Source organism: Brienomyrus brachyistius, chromosome 18 (assembly GCF_023856365.1).
Source record: "Brienomyrus brachyistius isolate T26 chromosome 18, BBRACH_0.4, whole genome shotgun sequence".
In the NCBI taxonomy this organism is placed as follows: Eukaryota; Metazoa; Chordata; class Actinopteri; order Osteoglossiformes; family Mormyridae; genus Brienomyrus; species Brienomyrus brachyistius.
In genome coordinates this window covers 5,592,114-5,619,900 of record NC_064550.1, presented here as the reverse complement: position 1 = coordinate 5,619,900, position 27,787 = coordinate 5,592,114, and the positions used below count along the sequence as shown (strand labels likewise).

Here is a 27,787-nt window from a genome sequence, read left to right as displayed (position 1 = left end):
CTTATATATCCATCCATCCAACCATGCAACCGATTCAGGGTTGTGATCACGATCATACACACAGACATACACACACACATACACGTTTCTTTTCACCCCAGAAAAAAAGGATATTCTTATGCTCTCTCAAAACCGTTAAAGAAAAAACATGATTTTTTTCTGTAATTTTCCATTTAATATTTTCAGACCATGGTTGACTGAAACCATGGAAAACAAAATTGCAGAGGGGGGTGGGGTAACTATCTGGGACTAGACCTACTTTATATAGTTATTCAAGCAAGGACATATTAGTACTTGTGATCTGGTGTTCAAAATGGTTTTTGTGAAGTATTAACATCTCTAAGATTTCATTAATGGAACCCCAAACTACACTCCTGTAATGCCAAATGTCAAAGAATCACTTGCCTTGGTGAGCAGCTTATCAAAATGGTGACAACGGTCAACTTTAAGTTACGGTGTTTCAGGTATCATGGTGCCACAGCAAGCAGACAATCCAGTAGACCAACAGAAGACTGCAGTACCTGGCAACAGCATGAGTTGCATTACCAAGCAATGGGAAGCTTCACACTATTGGAACCTCTACAGTAATGTATCGGGAAGTGGTCTGCCGACATGCGGCGCATGCTGGTCCCTCACCACCTTGAGCTTTGAAGTTCCGTTTGTTCTAGCATTAGTCTCAAACAGAGCAGTGGTTCTCTAAGCTTTCCCCATTGGCCCCTGCCAGCCTCCTCCTAATTCTCAGCTTCAACAGCTCCATGTAGACGGTTCCTTACTGCTTGGCTTTTTCTCAAAAATCCTCTAAGAGGGATGTTTCATACACCGATAAGGAAACTTTGCTTTGTCTGTGATTGTCTGAGATCATTGAATGAGCAACATTTACACTATGTTTCAGGGAAAAAAAGATTCAAACAACCAACCATAGATCTGGACAGTGAAAAAATAACTAAAATTTCAGTTCATCTATGCATTTTTTTCAGTGGTCACCTGGAAACATGCTTTGACTATGACAGTTTAAAGATGCAAATACCAAAGCTTAAAATTTGTGGTGCTCCCTTTAGACATTACAATGAACGTTCAATGTCTTTTTTTGGTCAAAGAAAGCAAAAAAAAAATAGAACATAGCAATGGCACTAAAATATTAAAGGCTAAAACAGAATCTAAAAATAAATATACAGAAATGAAAATGACGATTTAACCGGAAAAAGCTAAAATCCAGTTACCTTCACACATTAACTTGGAATTGAAATACTGAGTAAAACTAAAGATTTATGTACAGTGAATGAAATTAACAAGGATAATTCATATTTATAAATCGGCTACCAAAATTCTGAAGCACACAAATGCCAAGCTTGTTTGAATATCTGTTATCCACAGAATTTAATAATTAGGGCAGTAAACGGTCAATCAGTCATTTATCAGCGGCTGTCTTTGCTTGACAGTATGTACATCCTTTCAACCTGCGGCAAATCCACCAGCCTAAAAGATGCTGCAAATCCAAAAAAGTGAATGGATAAAATTAATTGATTTTTAATGAGAAAAACAAAAAACCAATATAGTACAAATTGAAATAAAAGTAACAATTATAACTTTTTTTTTTTTTAAACACATAACGTCTTCCATTATTCTCTGCTCAGGGCAAACACTATTTTCACAACAGAGCCCTCCTCCTTGTAGTTCAAGATTATCCATCATTTTTAATGCAACTAATGCACTGTCTCTGCTGCTTGCATGTTTGTTCTTGAGATTAAGCAACAGTACCTGCTCCATTAGCCTTGTTCCCAGAAGCATGAGGAATGGGGCAACACGGCTGTGGACAAAGGTTCCATCTTTACCCACAAAGGATGAAAAAACTCCATAAGGACCATAAGGACCAACACACATCACACAATGTCTTTGTGGGCTTCCAAGCTGGTCACCCATAGAAGCCCACTTATTCAGTAATATGAACTGGTACTCTGTCCAGGTTGTGAATCTGAAAGAAAAAAAAATTCAGTGAAAAAAAAAGCACTTAAAATATCTTTAATAGTAAAAAATACAAAAAATTAAGGACGGTCACCCATAATCTGATCCCTACTGTCCCCGCACCCCCAATCTCTGCGATCTGTAGCCCCCTCTCCAAAGCTTACTTGAAAGCTGCTGCTGTAGCTGTCTGACCAGGGCGGCTGTTTGCTGTTGCTGCTGAGTCTGCTGCATACCCTGCCGGGGAAACTGAGACACCCACAGTCACCTCAGGCCAGGTCGAGACAGATATACATTCAAGTGTCCACGTTCGTCGTGCCATAAAACAGGTAGTGTGAATCCAGATAGAGGGTAAACCAGTCTACATAGAATACGTATAGCTTAGTATAAAAAATAAATTATAGCATCTGTATTAACAAGGCTTAAATAAGACATTTTACACTAATTCTAGAACAGGAGACACTAAGTGGGACCTACCATGGGCTGCTGTGGTGGGAGGGGCTGCATGCCCAGGGCCTGGGGCTGCCCCTGGGCAGGGGGCTGCGACCCCCCCACCTGCTGTTGGACTTGCTGCTGCTGGACTTGCTGCTGCTGCACCTGCTGCACCTGCTGCTGTTGAACTTGCTGCTGTTGAACCTGCTGCTGCTGCACCTGCTGCTGCTGCACCTGCTGCTGCTGAACCTGCTGCTGCTGCACAATATGCAAGATTCACTGGTACGGTGCAAGCAGCCATTCTGGCTTCACTTCACAGTCATTACCCAAGAATATCAGCCAGATGGTTTACGAGAGGAATAAGGCCTCCACTTACTTCGGGAAACAAGGCTGAGGGACGTATAAAACCAGAGTAGAGAAGAGACGGCTAGCAGTGGCGTCCGGGTTGAGATACATACCCGTAAAGCCGCAGGCAGCGGGCGCAGGTACTGCGGCTGGTGCTGGGCCTGCTGCTGCTGAACTTGCTGCTGCTGCGCCTGCTGCTGTTGGGCCTGCTGTTGCTGCTGCGCTTGCTGCTGCTGCGCTTGCTGCTGCTGCTGCTGCTGCTGCTGCTCGGCCAGCAAAGGGTTAGCCCTCATGGCGGGGTGCACGACCTGGCTCATGTGACCCAGCCCCTGCACCATCGGCGCCTGCTGCATTGGCTGGTGGGCAAATCTGTGGAGGTTCCGGAACAGACATCCCCTTAATGAATTACACAAAAGATTCCATGCAACCCTAGCCTCTTCAGAGCCATCGGGGAAACTAAATAAAAAAATATAAGTAATAATAAGAAGTAATCAAAGTTAGATTTTTCAGGCATCAGGAGGTTGGTTGACTTAGAATTCATGCATTAGGTCACATTAAATCGTAGCCACTTTTTGTGAAAGTCTTTAAAAATCACGGCACCTTAAACTAAATTTTCCAGTCCCATACAAAGTGATCTAGTATCAATGATGAGGTTCACACTAGAAATTTCACTAATGTTATATTGTTTTATTAGCGTTAGTACGTGACCCCACCATGTAGCAAATTGCGGATATTACCTAGCAGGCCTGCTAGCTGAAATCGATGGAACTGCATTTAAAAATCAGCCAGACAATGACTGTGGATATTTACCGTCAACTTAAATCAGCGACTTTGTGAAAGTAGTCTTTCATTCATACCGATGTTTCACTAAGTTGATTCTATTTAGTCATTCTTACCATTACAGAAGATACGCATGTAATGTGTGTGTAAATCCACAAACACACACACACACGTGCAAAAGAAACAGTCTATTTAACGGAACTGCATTTTTGCCAACTGGCTCACCTTTGTGTAGTCTGCATAGTGTGCACATAGCTTGGTGCCTGCTGATGAACGTAGCCACTGGGCCGCTGCTGGATATGCCTTAAAGGGTCCACCATGGCTGGGTTGGAACCAGGTTGCGACCCCGGGAATCCCTGGCTGGAGTATGCGGAGTGAACTATCCCAGTCTGGGAGGGGTGAGGATGCAAGTGAGAGCCATAGGACGTGTAGCCCTGCGCAATATTCTGTAAGAAGAGCAAAACATGATTAGGCAGCAGAACCAGAAAGTCAGCAACAGCATACATTCATCAGAGAGAGACAATGGGACTTACCTGAGAGGGTTGCATTGATGAGTACTGGCTGTTGGGTGTCATTTGTCGTAATTGTTGCATGTTCTGGAAAGTACAGTGATATTTCAAATTAAACTGTCTCATCAGTTAAGAGGAACCTTAAATAAAGCAGGATACGCAGTCCATGCATTTTGATTGTTGATGGGCCAGGTCGCTGGGGACGTGCCAGCTAGGCTTACCAGTTTTGCCTGTAGGTGCAATCGCATCATCTGACTCTGTGGCATTGGAGGCTGCTGCTTGTAGTTAGTCATCTTGTACTGCTGCTGCTGATCCAGAGACATCATGCCTGGCATACTCCCCGGCACAGTGGGCATCATGGTAGGGTAAGGAGGCCGGGTGGGCACAAGTTTGCCCATAGAAATGTTGCGAGGAGGTCGGTAAGAGGTTTCAAGCCGAGGACCACCTGGGTGATGAAATGAGGGGTGTGAGACAGCTTTAGCCCAGCTACCGAAAAACCTGGGCAGTATACGTACTGGTTACGCACCTCCTTAGGACTCTCATACATGGCCATAAAGCAGCAACGACATTTACTAGACATAGTAGGTGGCATACAGCTAGAGAAAGCAGCCAAAAACAAATATGGTTTTACTAAGAGAAAACTGCAAGGGCACAGCTGAGACACATACGAGCCTAAACATGAGGCTCAATGGACTAAGCCTGTGTGTCTGATTAGAAGTTTACTGGTTCGAGCCCGGCCTCAGCACATCTGCGGGTCCTCGTACAAGGCCCTTAAGCCCCATCTCCCTGGGTGCCGCCATGCGTGGCTGTCCTTCATGGTCAGCTTGCTTTCACTAACAGAGAGCAAGTGGGGGGAGGCATAAAGAGAATTCCTTACAGGGATCAAATAAAGTACGAATTATTATTAAAATCTCAACTTGGGGAAAGTTAATATTTAAGCACCTACACCGGAGCAATGACACTAAACTGTAGACTGCTGGAAGAGTTACTCTATACTTCCAGGAACCAGGCATCATTCTTGAGCCGGCCTGCAGCAGATCGCCTTTTCTCCGAACTGGCTTCCTCTCCTCATCCAAAGGCACACAGCCTAAGTTACCAGGGGCGTCTAAATTGCATCTGCTCATTTGTGCTCTCTGGCCGTCTATCCAGTCTAGTCCTGCCCCATGGCCTATTTCCTGCCAAGATAGGATTCGAATAACAATGACCCATGTCAACGGAAGTGGCTTGGCTAATGAATGAATGAATGGCATGGTGTACTGCCAGCAGACTGACCTGCAGGCAAAGGCTGATTCTGAGGATAAATGCCCATAGGTTGATGGCTATATGCCATCCTATTGTAATGGTGCCCAGGCTGGTTATGTAGGAGGTCCGGAGGCATGGTGTTCACGTAAGATCCTCTTGGGGTGCTCATCACATAGTCCTGAGCAAACGACGACAGACAATGTTAGAGGGTCACAGACACCTATTCAACAATATTCTTCAGTATGTCCAGAGCTAGACCACACTGCAAGAATACATCTTTGGTAATAAATGTAATAAGCAGTATTTATAAACCAAGTGAGTTTTGTGCTTTTGCATTCTATAACCCTACAGGCCTGCGTTCTGCGAGCATGAAGAGCTCAGGATGGCTCACTTCGGTCTTGCTTGTTGACTGGTTCCTCTTCTTTTTGCTGTTCTTTTTCTTGCTGGGGTCCGAGGTGATGGCAGGTGCACTCTTTTCCGTTTTGGCCACCTCAGCCATCTTCTTCTCTGGCTCGGGGGCCACAGGCGTGGGAGGCTCCTCCTCTTCGGGGGGTAGCGGCAAGGGCTCCAGGTAGTAGCTACGGGGTTTGGGCTTCAGGTGCGTGTGGTACAGCAAGAGGCGCTGCTGCTCCTCGTACTTGGTGACCTTACGATCCACCCGGACAGTCCCGAACCAGCCCCAGGACAGGGGGGCAGAGTGCTTCTGCCCCTCAAATACATCCCACGGAGATATCTTCTGCTTCGTTGAAACTTGAAGACCCTGTTTGGAAAAAGGCGCATTGACTTGTTGCACACTAAGCTTTCAGCTTATGTGATCTTTTTTTAATACTCTTAAAAGAGCACATTTTATATATAAGGTTCACCTTAAGTTTAAATCAGAAACTTTATCACTTATCAAGAGAAAAACACATATATTGGGATGACCTCTTTCTCAAAGCCGGCTATCTTATTCCCCTTAGTGTCGATTAAGGAGCCCTGTGGCTCGCAGGTGATGACATCGCGAGTCTGCTTCGGGAGAGGTAGTAACTGCCGCACTTTCTCGAGGCTCTCCGACTGTCGGTCTCCCAGTTCCTTCTGCATGGAAACCAAGTAAAGAAAAATGCAATCAAAGCACGCGGCCATTGGCAGTCTATCAACACTAACGGTTCGCCATGTGGAGAGACCAGCACTTACCCTGAGCTTCTTCACCAAATTCATGTAGGCCCTCTTGTTCTCTTCCATGCTGCCCTGGGAGATGCTGGACATGTCAGCAGCCAGTGTGCCATTAATAAGCACACTCAGCATATCCAGGACGGTGGTGAACAACTCACTGGAACAGACGCAATCAAAGAGCTATGAGAGGCTGGGACAACCAACAACGGCACCATAAAATGAATAGCTAGTCAGCCAAGTAATACGATTAATTTTTGATGATCATTTATCTAGCACAGGACTACGGTGATGCACACACATATCCCAGGATGCACTGGGCTTAAGCGCCCTAGATGGGATGCCAGGCCAGTGCAGGGCACACACTCATACAGAAAATAAGGACATTTTTGAGACACCAACTGACCTAAACACATAGTCTTGGAATGCAAGGAGGCAACGGAAATATCCAGAGAAATGCTACGCTAACAGGGACAACGTGAGAACTGCACAAAGGGATCCAGGGAGACAATGATCTCTATACAGATTATCTATCTGCTGGACAGGTCCTGTGCATGTGGGACAAAGAACCGGTGAAGTGGTCAGAGATCCAGGACCCGGCAAATGACAGGGACTGACTTGTTGGACTGCATGTCCACAGTGCCACTGCTGATGATGTCCAGGAGTAACACCGCCCACTCAGTAGTCTGCTGGGTGCTGCGCTGCACCGTGTCGAACATGCCCCCCACCTGCAAAGGAGCACGCCGTCAGTGAGGGGGCCAGGGCAACCACAGATGCTCACAGGTACAGCCAAGAGAAGAGTCGATACGGATAACACAGAGTCAGTACTGGGGCACAGATATAGCCTAGATAAGAGTGCACACAGATAACACAGAGTCAGTACTGGGGCACAGATACAGCCAAGATAAGAGTGCACACAGATAACACAGAGTCAGTACTGGGGCACAGATACAGTAATAGATGCCGTACCAGGTTAAGCCGCAACTTCAGGGCTTCATGCATCATTTGCTTGGCTTTGCAGTCATCCTGATACTGGTCTTCACGCCAGTTTGTCACAATCTGAGGGACAGACATGAAACATGAATAAGATGGTTTCAGAATAAAGGCCATTTAGTCATGAGCAGAGCACTGTGGAGGCCATACTACCTGCTGAACCTGACTGTAGAGCGAGGTCAAGAGGCCTTCCCTCTGCTCATCCTGACCCTTCAGGCACGTCAGCACCAAGGACAGGAAGGGCTGCTGACTCAGGAGAGACATGCTGAAACAGAATGCGACATGCTGTGGGCAGACTGCAGAAATTGTGGGCGCAGATGCTGAACACATTAACGATACCAGTTTCTCCGGGGTCTACGTTTAAGACTAGGGGAGATAGCGCCTTCGCAGTAGCTGCTCTGCGGCTATGGAACATGCTACTGCTGCATGCTAGCTCTGCTTCCTGTTAGGCTCTTTAAGGCTAAGCTAAACACATGCTTGTTCTCTGTGCCTCCCCCACCAAGTAGTTTTCTACGGTTGTTTTGTTTTTTTTGTGCGTTTTCCTTTGTCTCCCCCCCCCCCATAAAGCACCTTTGTTTCTGGAAATATGCTCCATAAATGAAACAAATAAAACGAAATGGTTCCCCGTCTTGTGGCAGAATGCCACCCTGCGATCACCTGACGATCGGTACATTTAGGATCAGTCCGGAACGCAGACTGCTTCACCCTGATTGCGTAGAGAGGTGCTCACCTCTTCTGCTTCTGCCGGTCTCGCTCCTTGCGGGACGAGGAGCCCAGGTGCTGGCCCTTCTCCAGTTCCTCGCCAGTGGCCTTCAGCACGTGTCCCTGCACCGAAGTGGGCAGCTTGGCTATGAGTGGAGCCACCAACCACACTCCTGAACGCTCAGACGAGCTGCAGAAAACCACACACACACAAGGCTTGTCAATCTGGACGATTATTACCACCAGAATCTCAGCTAGAAAGCGAATGAGCAGGACTAAAGATCAAAAGTGTACATGTGGCTCTCATGTAGGCAAAAGTCAATGAAAGCATAATATTGCCATTTTTGAGGTGAAGGTGCATGTGTGTCCACAGTACTGGACAAATGCCTTTATGCCAATACTGAGTCCCCCATTTGCAGACAGACTCCGGCAATATGAACATGCACACCTGAGCACCGGCTTCATTTTGCTGCCGCTGTTGCTGTTCGAAGCAGAACCCCCCATGCTATTGGAAACAGCGGCTCCATTGCCTGCGGGGTTACTGGAATTCATTTCGGCAGACTTCTGGAACACCTCTATCGTGGCCTTGGCGATATTCTCCAATAAAGAATTTAATTCCTGCAGGGATAGGAAGAAAGTACATATTTAATAATAAGTCAAATGAACTGCACAAAGTGCATAACTGAAATGCAGAAAGTAAGTAAATAAAAAATGACCCAAAGCGACACCTTACATGGCTAAAGACTAACCCCTAAACATCAGTCCATGCTTTGATCTTACAACACTCACGTTATTTGTGCTCTGCTTGATCATGAGCTGGAGCTCGAGAGATGACTGTCTCATGGTCCACTGGTCCATGTTCTGGAACACAGAGACTGGAGTCAAAAGCTTTTTCCTATCACAGGTATTTCATTTATTTGAGCGATTTAAGTGGTCAGAGATCTGCAGAACATTTGCACACATACATACAGACGGTGTTTTAAAGTCTTTTGACAATTATGTCCTGTTCAACATGTGCAATCTAGAAATGGTAGTATATAATTTCCACGAACCGGTATATTTCGATCACATAAAATTACAAGGCAACCAGAGGATCGTAAGTGTAATGCAGGTTACATTTCAAGCAGCAGCCTTTGCAGAAAGCACGTAAACACATATCCCACCATATGCACTAGAGGGAATCAGGGTCCATAGTTCAGGTCCAGAGAGTAAAAGTCCACACCAAGGTTTTATTGCAGCCAGCCCGTTGAGTACTCTGACTCTTTATACTCAACTACCTGGTTGTAACAAAATCCCGGTCTAGGTTTTTTCCTTTCAAGACCTGAACTATCCCTACCCCTGGATGAATGAGGGCGGAGCCGACCTGCAGGATGCGTTTGATTCGCTGCCGCTGCGGGTTGTCTCCCTCCTCGCTGTCCAGCTGCCGGTGGGGGTAGCAGATGAGCTGCAGGAGGCGCTGGGCTTGGATGTTGACAAGCACGGGATCCTGCAGGGCACTGCTGTCCTCCGAGAGAGACTTCAGGCAGCGCTCCCCCACCCATTCCTGAGAGAGAGAGGAGAGCAGCGAGTGTCATGGATACTGAGCTTAAATGGAATCAGCCTGGGGATGCTCAGTCCCATCGCTGAAAGGGGAGGCGTCAGCCCCAAGACATGCACAGACAAAGAGCACTGTGCAAAAGTCTTAGGCAGTCAAAGGAACCGCTTAAAACCTGATATGGGTAGTAAGTGCGTACTTTTACTCACACACACACCATGATGGTGCAGTGGTTAGCACTGTTGCCTCACACCTCTGGAACCCGGGATCGAGTCCCCGCCTGGGTCACATGTGTGCGGAGTTTAAATGTTCCCATGTCGTCGTGGGGTTTCCTCCGGGTACTCCGGTTTCCCCCCACAGTCCAAAGACATGCTGAGGCTAATTGGAGTTGCTAAATTGCCCGTAGGTGTGCATGTGTCAGTGAATGGTGTGTGAGTGTGCCCTGCGATGGGCTGGCCCCCCATCCTGGGTTGCTCCCTGCCTCGTGCCCATTGCTTCCGGGATAGGCTACGGACCCCCCGCGACCCAGTAGGATAAGCGGTTTGGAAAATGGATGGACACACACACACACACACACACACACACACACACACACACACACACAAATTTATAGCATTCTAAAACGGCAGATTATGACTAACAGTAACCAGCATCAGCCATAACCAAGTCATACCTACAATTACAATGTTTTCTGTACTGAACATCCACTTCTGAATTTAAAAGTGCACTACAGTTAAACAATTTAGGCTATTAATTTGTTTCATTGTATGTACCAAACTGAAAATAACGTACCAAAGGGTACACAGCAAACACGTGCACCGTTACAGCCCTATTTTACACACATGTAATAATAGTACATTTTATTTATATGTACCTTTCAAGTCACATCATACATAGACAGTCATGCACATACACAGTCATACACATAGATTCACTTTCATGTCCAATTCGGCAATTCTCACCTGCTGGCAGATGCTCTTTAGCACATACTTTGCATATACATCCAAGCTGGCAGTCTCTATGGAAACGGCACGGCCAGAGCCCTTCTTGGAGCCCATGTCGTCTTCGCTTATATCATCCAGCCCAGCTGGGTGGGAGAAGCCAGAGCCTTTGAGCTCGGCGTCCCCTGAAAGCACAATGATAGCCTGACACCGAGTTCTCTTGTTCCGTTACATTTTGATTGATTCTTTGTAATAAATGCACTAAAAGCTTATCTTTACAAAACACTAAAAACTGATTATTATCTGAAATTCAGTCAACGGAATGTTTTTTCAAAACAAGAGAGGACCAGTATTATTCTACATTGTCTAAAACCTTGTAGTTTTTAGTAAAGTCCACAGAATTAGAAACTGGGGCTGAAAACTTAGAAGGAAAATTCTGACTTACCCAGCATAAAAACAGCTTTGAGAACAGCAAAAACCGCGCCGACAACAATGCTGTTCTGTGATGCAGCCAGAAGGTGGCGATCACACGACGAACGGATCCCAACGGTTGCTTTAAAGAAAAGTTCACACAAAAACAATTTATTTCAATACTTAAAATCCACCTATACTCCATATTTGTTATGACAAGCAAAGTCTCCATCCTGGAAAACACGTTACAAAACAACACTGCAAGTCGCAGAGCCCAGATGCAGAAATTAAGTGGCGTCCAGAGATGTCTGTTCTCATAAGCCAAGGGAGGAAACCAACCTACACATCAAGAGATCATGTTTACAGTGAACCAAATATACCGCTCAAGAAATACACCCCTCCTTTGGAGGTGAAAGGCAAGAGTCTTGCCAGTTACGCCACCACCCTATTCAATAATACAGAGTGCAAAAATTCACCCCTATATATGTTGCCTTTAGAACCCAACAATAATTCATGAGCTTCCATTGCAAAGCGTCTTTGATCACACCTACACCAAGCCAGAAGTGGGTAGTTGCAATGGGGGGCAGCATATTACCTGACTTGGAACTGTCCTGGGGGCATGGGTTACGTTGTGGGGTCTTGAATAAATGGAGAAGTATCCTGCAGGTCAGTCTGGCTCCAGGTTCAGAGTCCTGCTCACTGCAGGCTGAAAGACGCAGTTTTCTGAGCGGCACACTGGAAACGCACTTATCGCTCAGCAGTCATACGCTGACGTATTAGCTAAAATGCAGACTAAAATACAGGGGGAAATACATTTAGACTGAACAAGCAAACAGTTACCAAAATGACAATGCGTTTATTGCGAGGATTAGACAGATCATTAGCAAATGGGAAACCGTCACGCAGAGTTTTGGAAGCCAAATCAAAGTTCCACATGTCTTACAGCTCACCCCAAAGAGTCCCATGCATAAAGGGGATCTTGTGATGCATGACCTGACATGCCTCATTAAATAAATCCCTTTTGATACAAGCAAGATTTTCTCCTTCGTGGACAATTAATTTAATGCCTGGCAATAAATAACCTTACCGCATAGTCAGCAACAAGATCGGTCAATATGAAAACCCGGCAGGAAACGGGTATAAAATTTAAGCAGGAATGTCCATATCTAGGATTTCAGGTTTCACTGACGCCAAACTTACCAGCATTGAGAAGAGAAGGGATCGCTACGCAGCGTACCAAATCCTCCAGGAGGAGGCACTGCCGGGCGATGAGGATGGCAACAAACGTAGCCAAAGAGTCATGGAAGGACAGGTCACTGACCTGGAAATAGATAGTATCACTTTCAGCATCATTGGACACAAAATTTAATCCCAGAATATTTACAGCAGATCCTTCCAATATGTAGGATCTCTGAAATACGGGTTATATACTCAGGCGGAAGGCCCGGGTCCTGCGGGAGTTACTTACGTCTACATTGCACAGGAGGTCGTTAAAGCCACAGTTGCCATTGTTAGAGGAGCAGCAGAGCGCTTTGAGGACACCCAGCCATTCCGCGCTCAGCGAGCGGCAGTACGCCGTCAGCTCAGCACACAGAATCCCAATGTCATTCACCCTGCAGACGAGCCACACGTTACACTGAGAGAATCATCACTTTGCTTCATTTCCAATACTAGCTTGGTAAACAGTCTAGTCAGTCTTTGAAAGATCTATTTCGTTTTTGGTTTCGTAAAGTCGAGTGCAGTACCTCTCAGGATCCCGGTGATCCACGCAGACATCCATGAGCACATTGCACACAAAGCTGTAGCGATTGGCAGGGCTGTCGTTGAGGATCTTCCCCACCATGGAGTGGTTAAAGTTTGGTGCAGAAGGGTTGGCTATGGTTTCAATCATGAACACTGGGTCCCACAACATGTTGGAGTCAGAAGGGTCGATGTTGCAGTAGATGGAATTCTTCACTTTTGAGCAAAAATCACTGAGGGACAAAACAGCTTATATAGCACAAATAAGCATAAGGACTGGTAACAGACGCTTTTATACCGATAGGGTTCTGTGTCTCACCTGAATATCTCCCCAAACTTGCTCTTCAGGTGACTGCAGGAGGTGTAGAGGTCATACAGGTAGGCTAGGATGCAACGTTCAGCTGAGGAGCAGTCCGCTGGGTTCACACCATGCTTCACCACGATGCGTAATCTGAAGGAAGACAGCACGTCACATGCAGCCACTTCGGAACACATCATGGCCGCTTCACCAGCAGCCCAGTACTTGGCTTCATACGTGAGGCCACATCCCGCTTCCTTAAATGCACATGTAAACGCAGACAGGCGTACCCGTCAAAGACCTGCGCCGTCTGCTCGGGGTTGAGGATGAGGCAGGAGTGATAGCGGCGGAGCACGGCCACGATGCACAGGCAGAGCCCCGTGGTGTAACTACCCGCCAGGCTCGAGGACTTCAACAGCAGCTCGGCCTCCACCAGGCTAAGCTCGTTCAACAGCTGCAATAAGGGATGCACATCAGCTCAGAAGAGCATCATGTCACATACAGATTGTCTGCAAAATAATTAAAATACGATCATTTACGGGTCTTTTTGCAGACGATGTGAATAGCTGCAGGGTTGAGGTTAGCTGAGGAAATCCAGCTCACTTCAGTACTACATTGTGTAACTACCAACGACCAAATTTTCATCTATAACCCACCCAGCACTCAATGACATCCTTAAATTCACACAAACGTTGCTGTACCTACATAAAAGGAGAGAGAGGAAAAAAAAACCCTTTGACTCATATAGATATACTCAAAGGCAGATCTGTTTGTTTCCTTACCTGAATGGCAAAGTCTATGAGGCCGCTAATGTTGAGCGAGTACTCCATGAGGTCAAAGATGAATTGGATGTGCTGGACCAGGGGCAGGTGGTAGGACATCCCTAAGGCAAAACTGGTGATCTGTTCCAGAACATTCCTAGACACCTGTCAGTTAAAGGACACAAAAGCCTTTTGCTAATTCAAATGAAGAGAGAAAAACAAGAGAAACAGAAGTGAAAGGTGCATGTTGACACCAGCCCTGGTGCAGCTCCGGCATGCAGTAACGCACTAACCTGAGAGGTGACCTGATGCTGGTCAAAGTGGGAGAGAAGCTGGAATTTAGAGAATATGTCTTCTGCCGTCGGGAAGGCTTCAGGCTTGCTCCTCTTCCTCTTCTGCCCTTCCTCTCCCCCTGAAGAGGGGGAGCACGATGGCATGCATCAGAATAAGCATTACTGCACCGAGCCAGCAAGCATCGACGGCTAAACAACGGCAGCAGGCGCGCTGCTTCTGGGAACAAACTAGCTCAGAACTGGCCTTTTTAAAAAGGCCAGACCTTTCACGAAAAGCCAAAACTGTGACACACCGAACGCGTGGTACACAGCGGCAAAAGCAATACTAAAAGCTTGGGATGGTGCATTTCAAAGTGCAATCGTTACAAAGACCTAGTCAGGCACTTTTTCCAGACACTTTCAGGTTTGAGCAGGGCAACATCAAGGAAACGAGAGAGAATAGAGGCTATTCTGCCAGTATGTCATGAAGAACCCGGAATGTGAACCTGGCTGAACACCATGCGCCCGCCTCCTACCGGTCTCGGCGGTACTTTTGCGGTTCAGCACTTTCAGGATGTCTTTGGTGATTTTCTTGATAGTGTGTCGGGCCTCGTCCCGCTGCTTGCCCACGCCGTAGAGCACCACCAGGCGCTGGTTGCACTCATGGCTGGCGCTCTCCTCCTGACGGGACCCACACCAGGGAAGAGAGCGGCGCGATGAGCACACAGCACGGGCAGAAGCGGCCGCCGACTGACAGAAGGCTCCCTGACCACCTCCTGCAGCTACGTCTCACCTGAGGGATGGGGAAGTGCGTGGCGTACTGAATGTGGCGTGGCTGCTCGTACACCAGCGGGAAGGCGGGGTCCCCGACCTTCTCCTTCACACCGCCTTTCACGTCCTGCTCAGGGACAGGCTTCTCCGGGGAAGGGCTACCCTTTGACTCACTGTGCATGGGTGGGGAAAACATCTGCGGGCCACAGGAGTCCAATGACAACATTAGTATGTTTTAATTTTATTGCCGTGATCCTCAAATCAGGTTAATTACCACCACCAAGCAGACAATGAGTCTTGCTATGCTAGCTCAGAGTTTCCTGCACTGTGACAACCATATACACCTATGAAAATCGACGCTTTTCTACCAAGAGGGGACATACCTCATCAAAATTTGCACTTGAGTTGGGCTCATTCTCCATTGACTCAGACAGACTAGTATACTGAAAGGCAAAATATCGTGTGTCAAACATTGTCTTAATAATAGTCACATGGGAATACTTCTAGAAAACAAAGTGACGAGACACCACTGCACACCTCCATCTTGACAGCTCCGCCGGCCTCCTGCTCCTTACGCTCCATGTCGTCGGACGGCTCATCGCCAGGGGAACGGGGGCGGGGCAAGTGGGGGTCGGAGGCCAGGTCGCCACGGGAGATGAGGGTACACATGTAGATGTTGTGGGAGAAGACGTCATGGCGGATCAGCTCACAGAACAGGAGGACCAGGTTGGAGAATTCCACACGCTCGCTCTCATTGCCAGGTTCGGCTGTAAAGAGACGTTCGATGCTATTATACTCCACTGCACTCTGCGTTAATTTATTATAAGCTGACTATCTTGGCTAAATAAAAGGATTACAAAAAGTGTAAACTGTAATGAATAGTTTGAGAGAGACAAGGTGATAAAAGAAAGATGACAGTAAATATGAAGATGAATAACACAATGATTTGTAGGAAAGCATTTGTAGGAAACAGATGATTTGCAGGAAAACCATTAAAAGTTAACAATGAGGCAAACAGGCTTTTGTAAAGCGAAGTGCCATAGAACAGGTGTTATGGAATAGAGGTGTGCAGAAGCAGAGCATTGACAGAATGTCAGTGTTATCATTCACTAAATGTGCAACACAACAGGTGCGACTCCCATCTTTCTCACTGCCCCAGCTGCGGGGTCATGTGATCACACGTTACTAGCAGGGGGTCTCCCTAGCTCTCGACTATCTTCATTTGGAAGTACCTAGTTAAAGACTGAAAACACCTGCTTTAGAATATTCATGAAATTGATAAAGAAGTGAATTTTTAGTTTAAAGAATTTAACACAGCCTAACCCTTTCCTTTGCAGGAAAACCTAGGAGCGCCACGCCTCGTAAAGGAAAACAGAACCGTTTAAGATGAGAGAGACTGAAGGAACAGAAGATGTTACGTACTGAGCATGGGTGCCTGGGTGTCCAGGAACTGCAGAAGAACATCCTGGAAGACAGGCATGGTAGCAGCAGAGAGCGAGCCGGAGGACACCGATCCTTTTTCATCCACCACCTCCGACTCCCCACACCTCTGCAAAGACATGCGGCGGGCAGTCAAATGAGCCCCAAGCCGGAGGTGGCTGGTTCAGTCTAGAGAGCAAAAACCCAGACCAACGCTTTCTTTCAACCAGCCTGCTGAGTACTCTCTGACTCTTTATACGCAAGTGGTTGGCTGAAACAACACCGTGGTCTGGATTTTTACTCCTTAAGCAGCCACCTCTGTCCACGGCCTATCGGAGCCTTCCTACATTACCTATGAAGTCATAGCGGCTCGGTTTGTCATCCTTTATTTAGGCCCAATATGCCACATTTTAACTACACTGCCCCCCTTGGTCTCCCGGAATACGCAGCACTTCATCTGCCTCATTTCTTTTGCTTTTTTCCCCCCAAAGTAACACTCACAAATAACACAAGATGCAGTATTAAGAGCCCTCAACAAGGTCACTCTGCTCTCAGACCTATCCGCAGCTGCTTCCATCACTAAGCAGATGCACCCAAAGCGACAAGTATGACATCTTACTGACACAGCTGCATCATTTATAAATGAATAATCCTTAACGATAACTCCGTTGAGTTTCTACCCCATCTGTACAACAAGGAAACCTTCCAGCTCAGGCTTAGTGGGCCCTGAGCAGACCCCAAAGTAAAGCCCTCCTCACCTCAGCCTCATAGACCCCGAGGCAAAGCCCTCCTCACCTCAGCCTCACAGACCCCAAAGTAAAGCCCTCCTCACCTCAGCCTCACAGACCCCGAGGCAAAGCCCCGCTCACCTCAGCCTCACAGACCCCGAGGCAAAGCCCCGCTCACCTCAGCCTCACAGAACCCGAGGCAAAGCCCCGCTCACCTCAGCCTCACAGACCCCGAGGCAAAGCCCCGCTCACCTCAGCCTCACAGACCTCGAGGCAAAGCCCCGCTCACCTCAGCCTCACAGACCTCGAGGCAAAGCCCTCCTCACCTCAGCCTCACAGACCCCGAGGCAAAGCCCTCCTCACCTCAGCCTCACAGACCCCGAGGCAAAGCCCCGCTCACCTCTGCCTCGATCTCAGCTTGCCTCTTCTCCAACAGCTTGGCCACCACCATGGCGCGGTGCCGTCCCGACCTCTTGCAGCAAACCGCCCACTCACACAGCAGAGTCACCACTGCGTCATCGTCGGGGGTCATCTGGGGACCAAGCAAAAGTTCTTACATCCTCTACATTCTGCTCAGCCTGCCAGTGTCATGTGATGGGTTCAAGATGATTACTTTTGGTAACTGGCCAGCTAAAAGGGCAAATAATATTATCCATAAGAATAATCAGTGCAGTAAATTTAGCTAGGTATTGTTAGTTGGCCAGTTTGCTTTTTTACTACTGATATCAACCTGAACATTTTGTTGAAGCTAAACCTCTGAAGGATAACACAGGTGATACCCTTGGTGAATGAATAAGGACTGATTTGGATTTGGATAAAGGACATTGTAACATGAGAGAATCAAGCATCATTTTCTGCAATGAATTTAATGAATCCACCTACCAATCAGTCCATTCGTTCATCACCGATAGCAGAGCTCACCTCATGCCCGTCCTTGCTTTGTCCCGAGCCGAAAATGCGATTATACAAGGAGTCTAGGGAGTTGCTGAAGTCAGACTTCTCAAAGCTGTGACTGTCCAACACTTCCAGGGTATGCAGGATCCTACCAATTGTGAAGCCTGGTCGCAAAAGGAGGACATGCCATTACAAAAGCCACAAGCCTTATGCAGTGGTAAAATCAAACACTCAAAAGTGAAATTAAGTGTCAAAAGACAAGCAACACTGAACCAGAAGGTATATTATAGCATTAATGGTACTGAAGCGTCAGAGATGTGGAGGTTTACTTTTAGCAAAACACATTTTTGACCTAGATTAATTACCGTGTTTCCTTAAAAATAAGTCCTTGCATGATTTTTCAGAATACTTAATAATATAAGCCCTACTCCAAAAACAAGCCCTAGTTACCGTCCCATGGATTGTACGGCAACTAGAATGAGATGTGATTATAGTATGTGAAGGCTACATGGACAAGATGTGCTCATTTAAGGACAGTGCTACTGCTAAACATGAGTTTGGGGCCACTGGTTCTAAAGGAAATTGAGTTGCGAGATGTTCAGGATGGAATTTTGAGCTTGGAAATTTACGATGATGTTCCAGAAGATGACATGACGACTATATTTGAATAAATGTATACAGTAAAATCCTGTTACAGTGTACTCGCTTATAAAGGAAAATCGTCCGCTGGTCCTGGCTGTGCGCCTTTACGAACATGCAGAAAAAGTATCGATATAGCGTACTCGCACATAATGTAATTTCGGTTATAACAGACAAACAATTTGGTCCCCTGGGCCGCTTTTAGCTGTAGTTTTGTTCGCTATAACGGACATGCAGGCTCCGCCTACAAGGCGCCTGGCGTGCCGGTGATATCCAGCGCAGATACGTAGTCGGGATTATTAATAGTCACGCATCTGGTAAGGTAAAGTTGGATTACAACATGTACAATATAATAATCTGTACCACAAGTGTGTCTGCTGGGGTGTGGCATGAGTAAATGGTGTCCTGTAGTTGTGTTCTGGCCGTACAGCAACTCTGGACATAACGGACTTTGGATATAAAGGACTGTTTTGCCAGGTCCCTTATATACTTATCCGTTATAACTAGATTTTACTGTACACAGTAAATTTTTATTCATGAATAAATGTACCGTTAGATTGTTTACATGGAAAGATATGGTTAGAAGATGACATGATGTATATGTTTGAATAAATGTGGATTTTTGTTCATGAATACTGGTAAATACACTGAGGTTTGTTGTACACGAGAAAATAAGACCTAATGCGCGTTTTGGAGCAAAAATTTATACAAGACCTTGTCTTATTTTCAGAGAAACACGGTATTATTCACAGTGACAGGAGTGAAGCGCTGCTCTCATACCGGCAGTGGTCTCCTGACATTTGTCAAAGGACCATCGGAACTCAACCGCCTGCCCGCGCTCCTTGATCTGCTCCTCAATTTCTCGAAGCTTCAAGCGCACCTGAAAAATAAAATGAAAAATGAAATCAATAGCAAGAAACAGTTACAGTATGTATTGATTCTGAGAATCGAGATTAAGGCCGACCTGCTGAGTGAAGGAGTTACTGCCTCCAGGCATAGGTAAGCTGGAAGGAGCGATTGGCAACAGGTCCAGCGGAGAGCCAGTCTTGTTCCTACTGTCTGTGAGCGAGTAATGCCAAACCAAAGCACTCGGGCAACACAGCACAATACTCTGCAGACAAAGAAGCAGTCAGACGTTAGAGAAACCAAGCAATCATCTAAACGAAAGAGGCCAAACTACCAATTAAGCATAGGTCTTCCTCGTTCATGGGCCACGGTTAGTGGGCAAGTCTTGAGCAAGACCCAATACTGTTTCAGTCACATATTCACATTCGATTTACAATTTGGTAAGACAGCAAAATTCTTAAAAATACAGGTGTTTTGCAATGAATTTAAATAAGCTATACATGCTTGGGAAAAAAAAAAGTCCAACACTACCTGAAGCATGCAGCTGAGCCCAAAAACCAAGGGTCGGTGCTGTGGGCAGATGTAGAAGTCAGTGAAGGGGGCCTGGGGTTGGCTGCCCCCTGCTGGCTGGGAGGTCGGCGTTGGAGGTATCACATTCCCCGACTGTGTGGAATGTGAGCCAGGCCCCACGGATCCATCGGAGAGCAGCAAGTTGAGGCGCCGTGTGCAGAAATAAGCCAGCCTTCTAGAGAGGTAGGCTGACTGCACAAATTCCCCTGAGTACTGCGAAAGTGAACATGCCATGTCAGACATTGCACACGCAAATCAAAATAGCTGTATCTCTAGAAAAGAAGAAAAAAAAAAAAACACAGGCATTTTTCTATACTGGAAGCACATGACCTATTTTTGTCCACATAAAGAGGTGCCAAGATGCTGTTAACTGTGAGAAAATAATGGTGAAGAAGCTGTTGAGGGGGCTTTGGTTTCATATAAAGATGCTTGCTAAATGTGCTAATTAAACACTCATACATACATACATACGACGCACAAGTGTGTGCCATTTCACAATCACTGCTACTGGCATTTGGCCATTCAAGAGAGCACCTAAAAAAGCTGCAGTCGAACACTGCTCAGTACAGACTTCAGGTACTACACCACACACTAAAGCATTCTAAAATTATTCAGGGTTGCAACCCAGGACCGGGCGCCAACCCCTCACAGGGCACAAGGCAGGAAACAACCCAGGACCGGGCGCCAACCCCTCACAGGGCACAAGGCAGGACACAACCCAAGACGGGGCACCAACCCCTCATAATCCCTAATAATTTCATTATTAAAACCAGCACTGCTTCAGTTGCAGAAGCCTTAGTGAAACTTTCTTATTCAATAAGGACAAGATAAGTTATATTATTTTCCTACTGAACTGCAACATCTTCCATGACTTTTTAGGCATGTCACAATTTTCACTAGTAAAGCCTTGTTGATACTTCTCTTGTTGCACTGCTATGGCATACGCACACGGACTTTTGCATAAATACTACATTTGTCCTTGTATACAGACAGTCGCAGCCGGTGTTTGCATACAGCAATAATATTCCATCAGATTTCACCTACTGGAAACAGCCTGTAATGCACCTGGTAATCAATATTTTGCACCTGCACCGTTGATGCACATTGATGCACAAAAAGCCCCCTAGATCCAAAATCCGAGTTGCACACGTGGACAGCCCTGCCCTAATGATGAAATGTACATCGCAGCCAGACTAACAGCACGCTGACAAGTGGCATGTGCAAATATTCAAATATATATAAATTAACGACCCTTTACACTAAATACAAATCTTTACAGCTTAAATGTCATCAGATCATTATTTTAACTATTCAGCTCATCAATGCAGATAAAATGGCAACCGTTATGAATTCACGGAACGAATACTGTACTAAACAAAGCCGTCCTGCGCCAACAGACCTGCAGCATAAGCGGCAACAGGAGTTTCAGGAGCTCATCCTCTCCTGGCCGGATCTTCTCGAAGCACTCCAACACCCAGGTCAGGAATTCATGCCTATCCAGCATGCCATCCTACAAGCAAACAAACAAGCAAATAAAAACAAACACATACACAGAAATACCAAGTAAGTACACTAGCCACTCCAATGCAGCCTAACAAACTATTTTTGAACCCACAGACATTACTGGTTTTGCACGCGGTCCCTTTATGCAGTGAGGGGAGGGAAGGCAGTGCCCATCCGGAAAGAGCGAGTTGGGTAACCACCCCCACTCGCAGTATTTTCTTATACTCGCTAAATATAGTATACTGGTGTCTGTACTTTTGTTAGTAAAACCAATTTATGCACAGTGTGGTGTTTATTTTTCTTCCTCTTTGCTCTCCCTGACTTCCCACCAAAATGGCAGCTTTCCAACCTAATGGTCCTTTGTTGTATTGAGCACATCCCCCTCCCTTCCTGCTCCTTCTCTGAAAAAGAACTATGGAAACAAAAACCTGCTCCACTGAGAAGACCCAGTGTAGCAGGGATCCATTGCTGACAGCCACGTGGGCGATACCACAACAGGGTAATCAGGACAATTTACCTGAGAGAAGTTCAAAGACTTAGGGTAGCAAGTCCCACGATCTGTACCACTGTACTGTCTGCTGCCTCAGAACAGTAATGCTGAAAACCGAAATGGCAGGCATGCCTAAATCTTACATAAACACGCCAATTACGGGGTGTGGCGTCATATCAAGAATAAATGTTTCAAGTTTGTTGTGGTGGCATGACTCCCAGTAGCGAAACTCCACTTAATTTCGGAGCGAGGCCTCCCGCCGCGCTTTAATAAAGACGACAGCGAAGGGACAGCGCCGCCCCGAATCCCGCTGGCCACGCTGACCTGGAACATGAACATGGCCAGCTTCTCATTGTACTCCCACTGCTTCATGGCTGCCTCCACTTCTGCAGGGGGCGCCGGGAGGGGAGAGGCCCCCCCCTGCCCGCCAGATGACCGGTAGAACTCCGCAATCTTCTGAAGCTGTTCCCACAGATATTTAGTGGTGATCTGGGTCCATTCTGTGCGTAGGAACATAAAGACGCAGAGAATTTTAAGAAATAAAGTTGACAGCCAATTTTAGAGAAAACAACGTTAAAAGTCAATATTTAAAAACTCTACATACACATTGTTATACATGTTACTAGTGTAACAGATCTGAAACACAATTCACGCATCCCCCAATATATTTACAAATAATCTTACCTTTCTCCTAACTGTAGTAATGTTTTCCCAGACGCATACTGCGCATACTTTCAGCAGAATCAATAAATTACTACCTCGTGCACAAAGTTAAATTTAAGTTTCAGAGATCCTTAAGGTAAATTTAAATCACTCTAATTTGCTACCTAAAATAGACACCATGGCTGAGGTCAATCGCCACTTGACTTTATCCAAAGTGCAAACGGAAAGCGGCGCGTTTACCAATGCAGGGGTCGATGACGTGCCGCTTCTTGACTTTGGTCTCTGTTATTGCTGCATAGTAGGCACAGGTCATTTTGATCATCCAAGCAGCGCGCATTACTGGCACACTGTATTTTGCCAGATAGCCGAACACTTCCTCCTTCTTGCTGAAAATTGGAACCTGTACCCCACAAACAAAACACCAGCAAATGAGTGCAGAGAAAGTCTTTGAAATTTTAAGTTAGTAGTGTTTACCAGCAAGTCCTTTGCTTAACTTTGGTGATTTGTCACTCATAGAAGTACTTCATTATTGCCTCAAAGTACATAACTGCATATTTAAGCACAGATTTAAGATTTAAACCAGTCACTTAAATTACAAGGCTATGGTTTAACCACTATTATCCACTTCTGTACAGAAGTCAGTGGCAATAAATCTATTATCCATGCTAACAAACCTGGTTGATCATATTTTTCTGAACATTCTAATTCAGAGCTGGATGGAAATATCTACAAATATTCTGGCATGAACTGTCCTTAAGGAAAGAGAGATGAGAGAGAGAATTTCGATACCTTCTTTGCTAGCTGGGTAAGTGGCTTTGTTCCAGCCAGGTCGGTAAACCAGTTGTTGATGGAACTCTGTGATCTTGCAGTAACCAACCAAAAATTATCTTTCATGTTAACCTGAGGCTTCCTCTTTCCGGTATCTGGGAATGTATTACATCGCAGCTTCTCTGCCATGATGCTGCTGAAGTTGGAGCTAATCTGAAAGTCCAGAAAAAAAAGAGGAACCACTCTGAGCAAAGCAGAACTATTTAACATTTCAAAAACAACTCCGAGAGTCAAGCTACATTACTACACGTTTTTGTTACATAGAATCTTTCACATTGGTTCAAGAGTTTTAGAAACCATAACCTAAAATCTTGAAGGGGGGCGGGGGGATCAATCCGGATCCGAGTCCCTATGTAAAAGGCTGTGGCTGCAAATCCCAAGAGAACCCAAAACAGGAATTATACCCGATTTGGGCACTTGGGCCTGCGATGGGCTGAGCCCCCGTCCTAGGCTGGCCCCCCATCCTGGGTTGTTCCCTGCCTTATGCCCGTAGCTTCTGGGATAGCCTCTGGACCTCCCGTGACTCAGAAGGATAAGCGGTTTGGAAAATGGATGGATGGCTGGATGGATGGATGGATGGATGGATGGATGGGCGGGCACTTGGGCAAGCCCGACTGCTCTAAGAACACTGAACATTGGCTGACCCTGTGCTCTGACACAAAACACTCTCACCTATTTACACATGTGTGTAAATTGAAAAGCTACTCAGTCTTTAAACAAGGACAAACAGCTCTGATCTATCTAAATTACGAGAAAACAACTCCTGAAAAAATACCTCAGTTGGCTTTAATACTTTAGCCTCATCTGTGTACTCGCCAAACTTTCCCAAAACAACTAGATCATGACATACAAAATGCAATGAAACTGCTCCATAAACGCATTTGCATTTGTTTAGAAGGCACTCTTATCCAAAGCAGCGTACAAGTGTGAAAGCAGGCTCAGCCAGTCCCTGAAGCAGTCCAGGATAAAGGACCTTGGTCAAAGGCCCAACAGTGAAAACATTCTGCCAGCCATGGGAACTGAACCAATGATACTCTGATCATGGAAACAGTCACAAACCACAGTCTGTCTCTTAAATAAACAGTTTTGATGCAATTCTCCACAGACTGTGTGCCAGAATATTTGAGAAGCAATATATTAAAAACAACCAAATTGATTTTCGTGGCTAATTATTCCTTGATAACACAGGATGAGAGGCAATAAAAAGGTCAAATCCCACAAGCAAACAGCCTAACAAAAAAATGCTAAATTATGCTTTCAGTGACACAGAATGAATGCATTTGTAATACTGAAAGCAAAAAAAAAAAAAAACTTATTGTATTTGTTTCCCCAGTTTCATTACATGTATTTCACTTGAAGGAATTCTGGTGGGAATGCCATCAAATCTATGACTGTAAAACCCAAGGGTGAGGTCACTTACTTTAGAGGGAGCCTTACATTTGCATGTAATCCCTCTTACAATAGGCTGCTGAAATGAGGGAAGACACATACATGCAGCTTTTGATGTTAAACTACTGGAGTTCCTGAATCCGGTCTTTGGGACACCTTATGCTCATTTTACTCCATATGTGCACATAGGGTCCAGTAGATGATTTTTCCGGGTTATATTTAATTAAAATAACAGAAAGAAACCCAGCACACATTGTGGATCTGCTAAACTATGATGAGGACACATTGCTGCTTACATTTCAACGGCAGAATTGTGGGGTCTGATTTCTAATAGTTCGCGATACACACTGGTTACCCTAAACCGATCCTGAACATTACAGTCACCCTCTAAACGTGACTCGTTAGTAAAATTCTCGGTCTCCAGGAAACTAACTGGACATAATCAATTTTTTTTTTACCTTCGAAGGATTGAAATTGACATTTTTAGCACTGCCATGTTCGTCCCCTGACACTGCCGGCTGATTATTAAATCCCTGCTTCACATTCAGTGCCGTCAGTTCATCCTGCAAAACACACACAAAATACCCGACATATTCTTACAGATGCATTTGTGAAATGCGAAGACAGCTTCAATAACTTAGTTAAAATAAGGGTTAATGCATATGTGCCTGCTACAAAGCAAAACAAGGCAAAATCTATGTAAGGCATAGTACTCTTCTGCTACCACATATTAGTTTTTCATCTGTTATAAAAAAGACATTAATAACCGGATAAATTGTACTTTATGAGTGATGCTTTTTATTCCAAGAAAGTAGATTATACATATACATATTACGAACGGCATTCAGTCTGTTATATGATAGAAATAGAAAAAGACAGATAACCAGTATCTAAATTATGCTATGTATTTAATGCAACTATGAGGGTTGGGCTGGTTTTACTTTTAATCAGTCGGCGTCATTAGCTTTTTTTAGCAGCTGCGTTAATTGTTATTGTTAGCTAGCTACCGATCTCAATTGCTGAGAACATCAAAAGGTAGGCCAGGAATGCATCCTCGGGCTCTCCTGATACAGAAACTAATTTATTCCATTAACTATGCCCACAGTATCCTGCTGCTGTAACTCTCAGCCAATATATCGAGCCTCAGATAAACTGACAGTCTGCTTTTGTCACCTCTTTCTGCTTCGGGTCCTGCGGATAAACGTCTGGAGGACCGAGTCGCGGCCGCTTCAGGGGACGGTGCTCGTAACTCAGGATCCCGAAAGCGGCCATCTTTCAAGCGGCATCACAGCGAAAGCTCCCCAGACTATCCAGCATCAAGGAAACGGCTGCTTCTTCTTCGTCGTTTTACTGTCGTTTTGAATTACACTGGGCTAGCTTAAAAAAAAAACTCGCTACTGCCACCTATTACATTGGAGGTCAACTAGGGCTTTGCAACGAAATGGAATTCAAATACCGTGACAGGTAATAACTTGATAGATCAAAGACAGTCATGATCGCAGGAGACGTCCGGGAAAGGGAAATCATTTACAGCAACCTCTGCATTAGTGAGTGGTTTAATTTCTCAAAAGACCTTTGATACATATAAATAGATTTGTTGTGGACCATTGCGTATATGTTTTCCACAATACAAAATAAACAAGACAAAAGAAATGACACATTTTTACCCATCTATTTTCCTGCCACGTACCTTACCTGTCCTCCCCAAATTCTGCGGGGTTTACTGGGTACTCTACTCCAGGCTCTGGACGTCCTGGCACCCTAGGCAAGATTCTGCTGTGTGTCATTCCCCCCCCCCCCCAGAGGAACATGTTTCCCTTCTGTTGAACAAGAAAAGCAATGAAATGTCAAAGCTGATGTAAATAATTGAAATGTCATGCAATGCAACCAGTGGTATTTCTTCAGATTTATCTTTTTACTCGCTCTTTTGAACTCCTTAATGAAATGGCGCGCCTATGTCACCTATATGAGGGGGGTGGATTTGCTCCAGTTTGCTCCTCCAGTCCAAAGGTAGGAAGAAAAATTGTTTGTAGTGTACATGGCCGCTGTTCTGAGAATAATTATTTATGTGGAAATAAATAAGTAAATAGCAAATAGCAAAGCACAAAATTTGAAAATATATGCAAAGATCAATTCTAAGAGGACTGCAGAAATCTTACTACTGGTAATACATGCATAACATAATCCCATGAAGGGGTTTGTGAGACTCTAGATTGGACAAGCATGGAAAATGGATGGATCAATATCACAAGGATTAACAAGAAATACAGCATAAGTCTGTGATAAACATCTGATTATGTTTGCTATAAAGAAAAATTATGGCTAATTATTATTCAATTTTTTTCATTCAAAAAGTGAGTAGACTGGACACATACTTTCTTTAAAAACCCCAGAAAGTCAACAGTTTGTCTATTTCTTGTAGCAAAAAGTAGGAGAAACCAGCAAATACAACGAATATTATTCATGCAAGAGAACAATGGTAAATTATCTCTGGGGTTTTTCTCTCACAGGCTGTCATGGGGGTGACACAGTGGTTTACACTGTTGCTTCACATCTCTGGGATGAGGAATCTCTGCCATGGGTCTGTGGAGTTTGCATGTTCTCTCCGTGTCACCATGGGGTTTCCTCCAGGTTCTCCGGTTTTCCCCTACAGTCCAAAAACACGCTGAGGTTAATTGGAGTTACCAAGTTGCCCATATGTGTGAATGAATGGTGTGTTTGTGTGTCCTACAATGGGTTGGTGCCCCACCCTGGGTTGCTCCCTGCCTTGCACCCATAGACTCTGGAACAAGCTCCAGACACCCTGTGATCCTGAATAGGACAAGCTGTTGTAGAAGATTGGTTTTTCTGCTAATAAAAAATTATATTTCCACAACAAAATTTTCCATGTTTTGTTTCTAACATTGAAATCGCTGAATTGTGCTTATGCTGAATCACAATAACAAATCCCTGCATAGCATCCCACCTCACTAGTAAGCA

The 27,787-nt window shown here is 45.4% G+C and overlaps 1 protein-coding gene across 4 annotated transcripts; it reads right to left on the bottom strand.

The window, feature by feature from the left end:
• Positions 1-1,511: 1,511 nt before the first annotated feature.
• med12 (mediator complex subunit 12) lies at positions 1,512-26,162 on the bottom strand. Of its 4 annotated transcripts, none has more exons than XM_048982882.1 (44): positions 25,982-26,161; positions 25,267-25,371; positions 23,381-23,572; positions 22,832-22,991; positions 22,253-22,428; positions 21,335-21,445; positions 19,897-20,148; positions 19,484-19,630; positions 19,300-19,399; positions 17,908-18,044; positions 17,387-17,518; positions 16,262-16,388; positions 15,377-15,606; positions 15,223-15,282; positions 14,862-15,035; positions 14,605-14,749; positions 14,090-14,208; positions 13,818-13,961; positions 13,326-13,489; positions 13,057-13,188; positions 12,743-12,970; positions 12,466-12,610; positions 12,198-12,318; positions 11,593-11,703; positions 11,032-11,139; positions 10,608-10,771; positions 9,475-9,654; positions 8,901-8,972; positions 8,560-8,729; positions 8,140-8,301; positions 7,563-7,674; positions 7,386-7,475; positions 7,035-7,144; positions 6,441-6,576; positions 6,192-6,341; positions 5,659-6,027; positions 5,298-5,445; positions 4,247-4,470; positions 4,050-4,112; positions 3,742-3,962; positions 2,850-3,105; positions 2,437-2,649; positions 2,127-2,208; positions 1,512-1,972 (listed from the first exon to the last, which is right to left on the bottom strand). In XM_048982882.1, exons 1-44 carry the CDS (start codon positions 26,078-26,080, stop codon positions 1,935-1,937), a joined length of 6,579 nt encoding a protein of 2,192 aa, XP_048838839.1. In that variant the 5' UTR covers positions 26,081-26,161; the 3' UTR covers positions 1,512-1,934. The 4 variants fall into 4 exon arrangements, with proteins under 4 accessions (XP_048838839.1, XP_048838841.1, XP_048838842.1 ...); XM_048982884.1 differs by having other exon boundaries at positions 2,437-2,646; XM_048982885.1 differs by having other exon boundaries at positions 2,437-2,634.
• Positions 26,163-27,787: the final 1,625 nt, after the last annotated feature.

Coding starts and splice junctions, on each gene's coding strand:
- med12 (XM_048982882.1), bottom strand. CDS start 26,080: ATGGCCGCTTTCGGGATCCTGAGTTACGAGCACCGTCCCCTGAAGCGG. Junction 13,490..13,817: donor TCATAGACTTTGCCATTCAG/GTAAGGAAACAA, acceptor CCCTTATTGCAG/CTGTTGAACGAGCTTAGCCT. Junction 9,655..10,607: donor TAAAGAGCATCTGCCAGCAG/GTGAGAATTGCC, acceptor TCTCTCTCTCAG/GAATGGGTGGGGGAGCGCTG.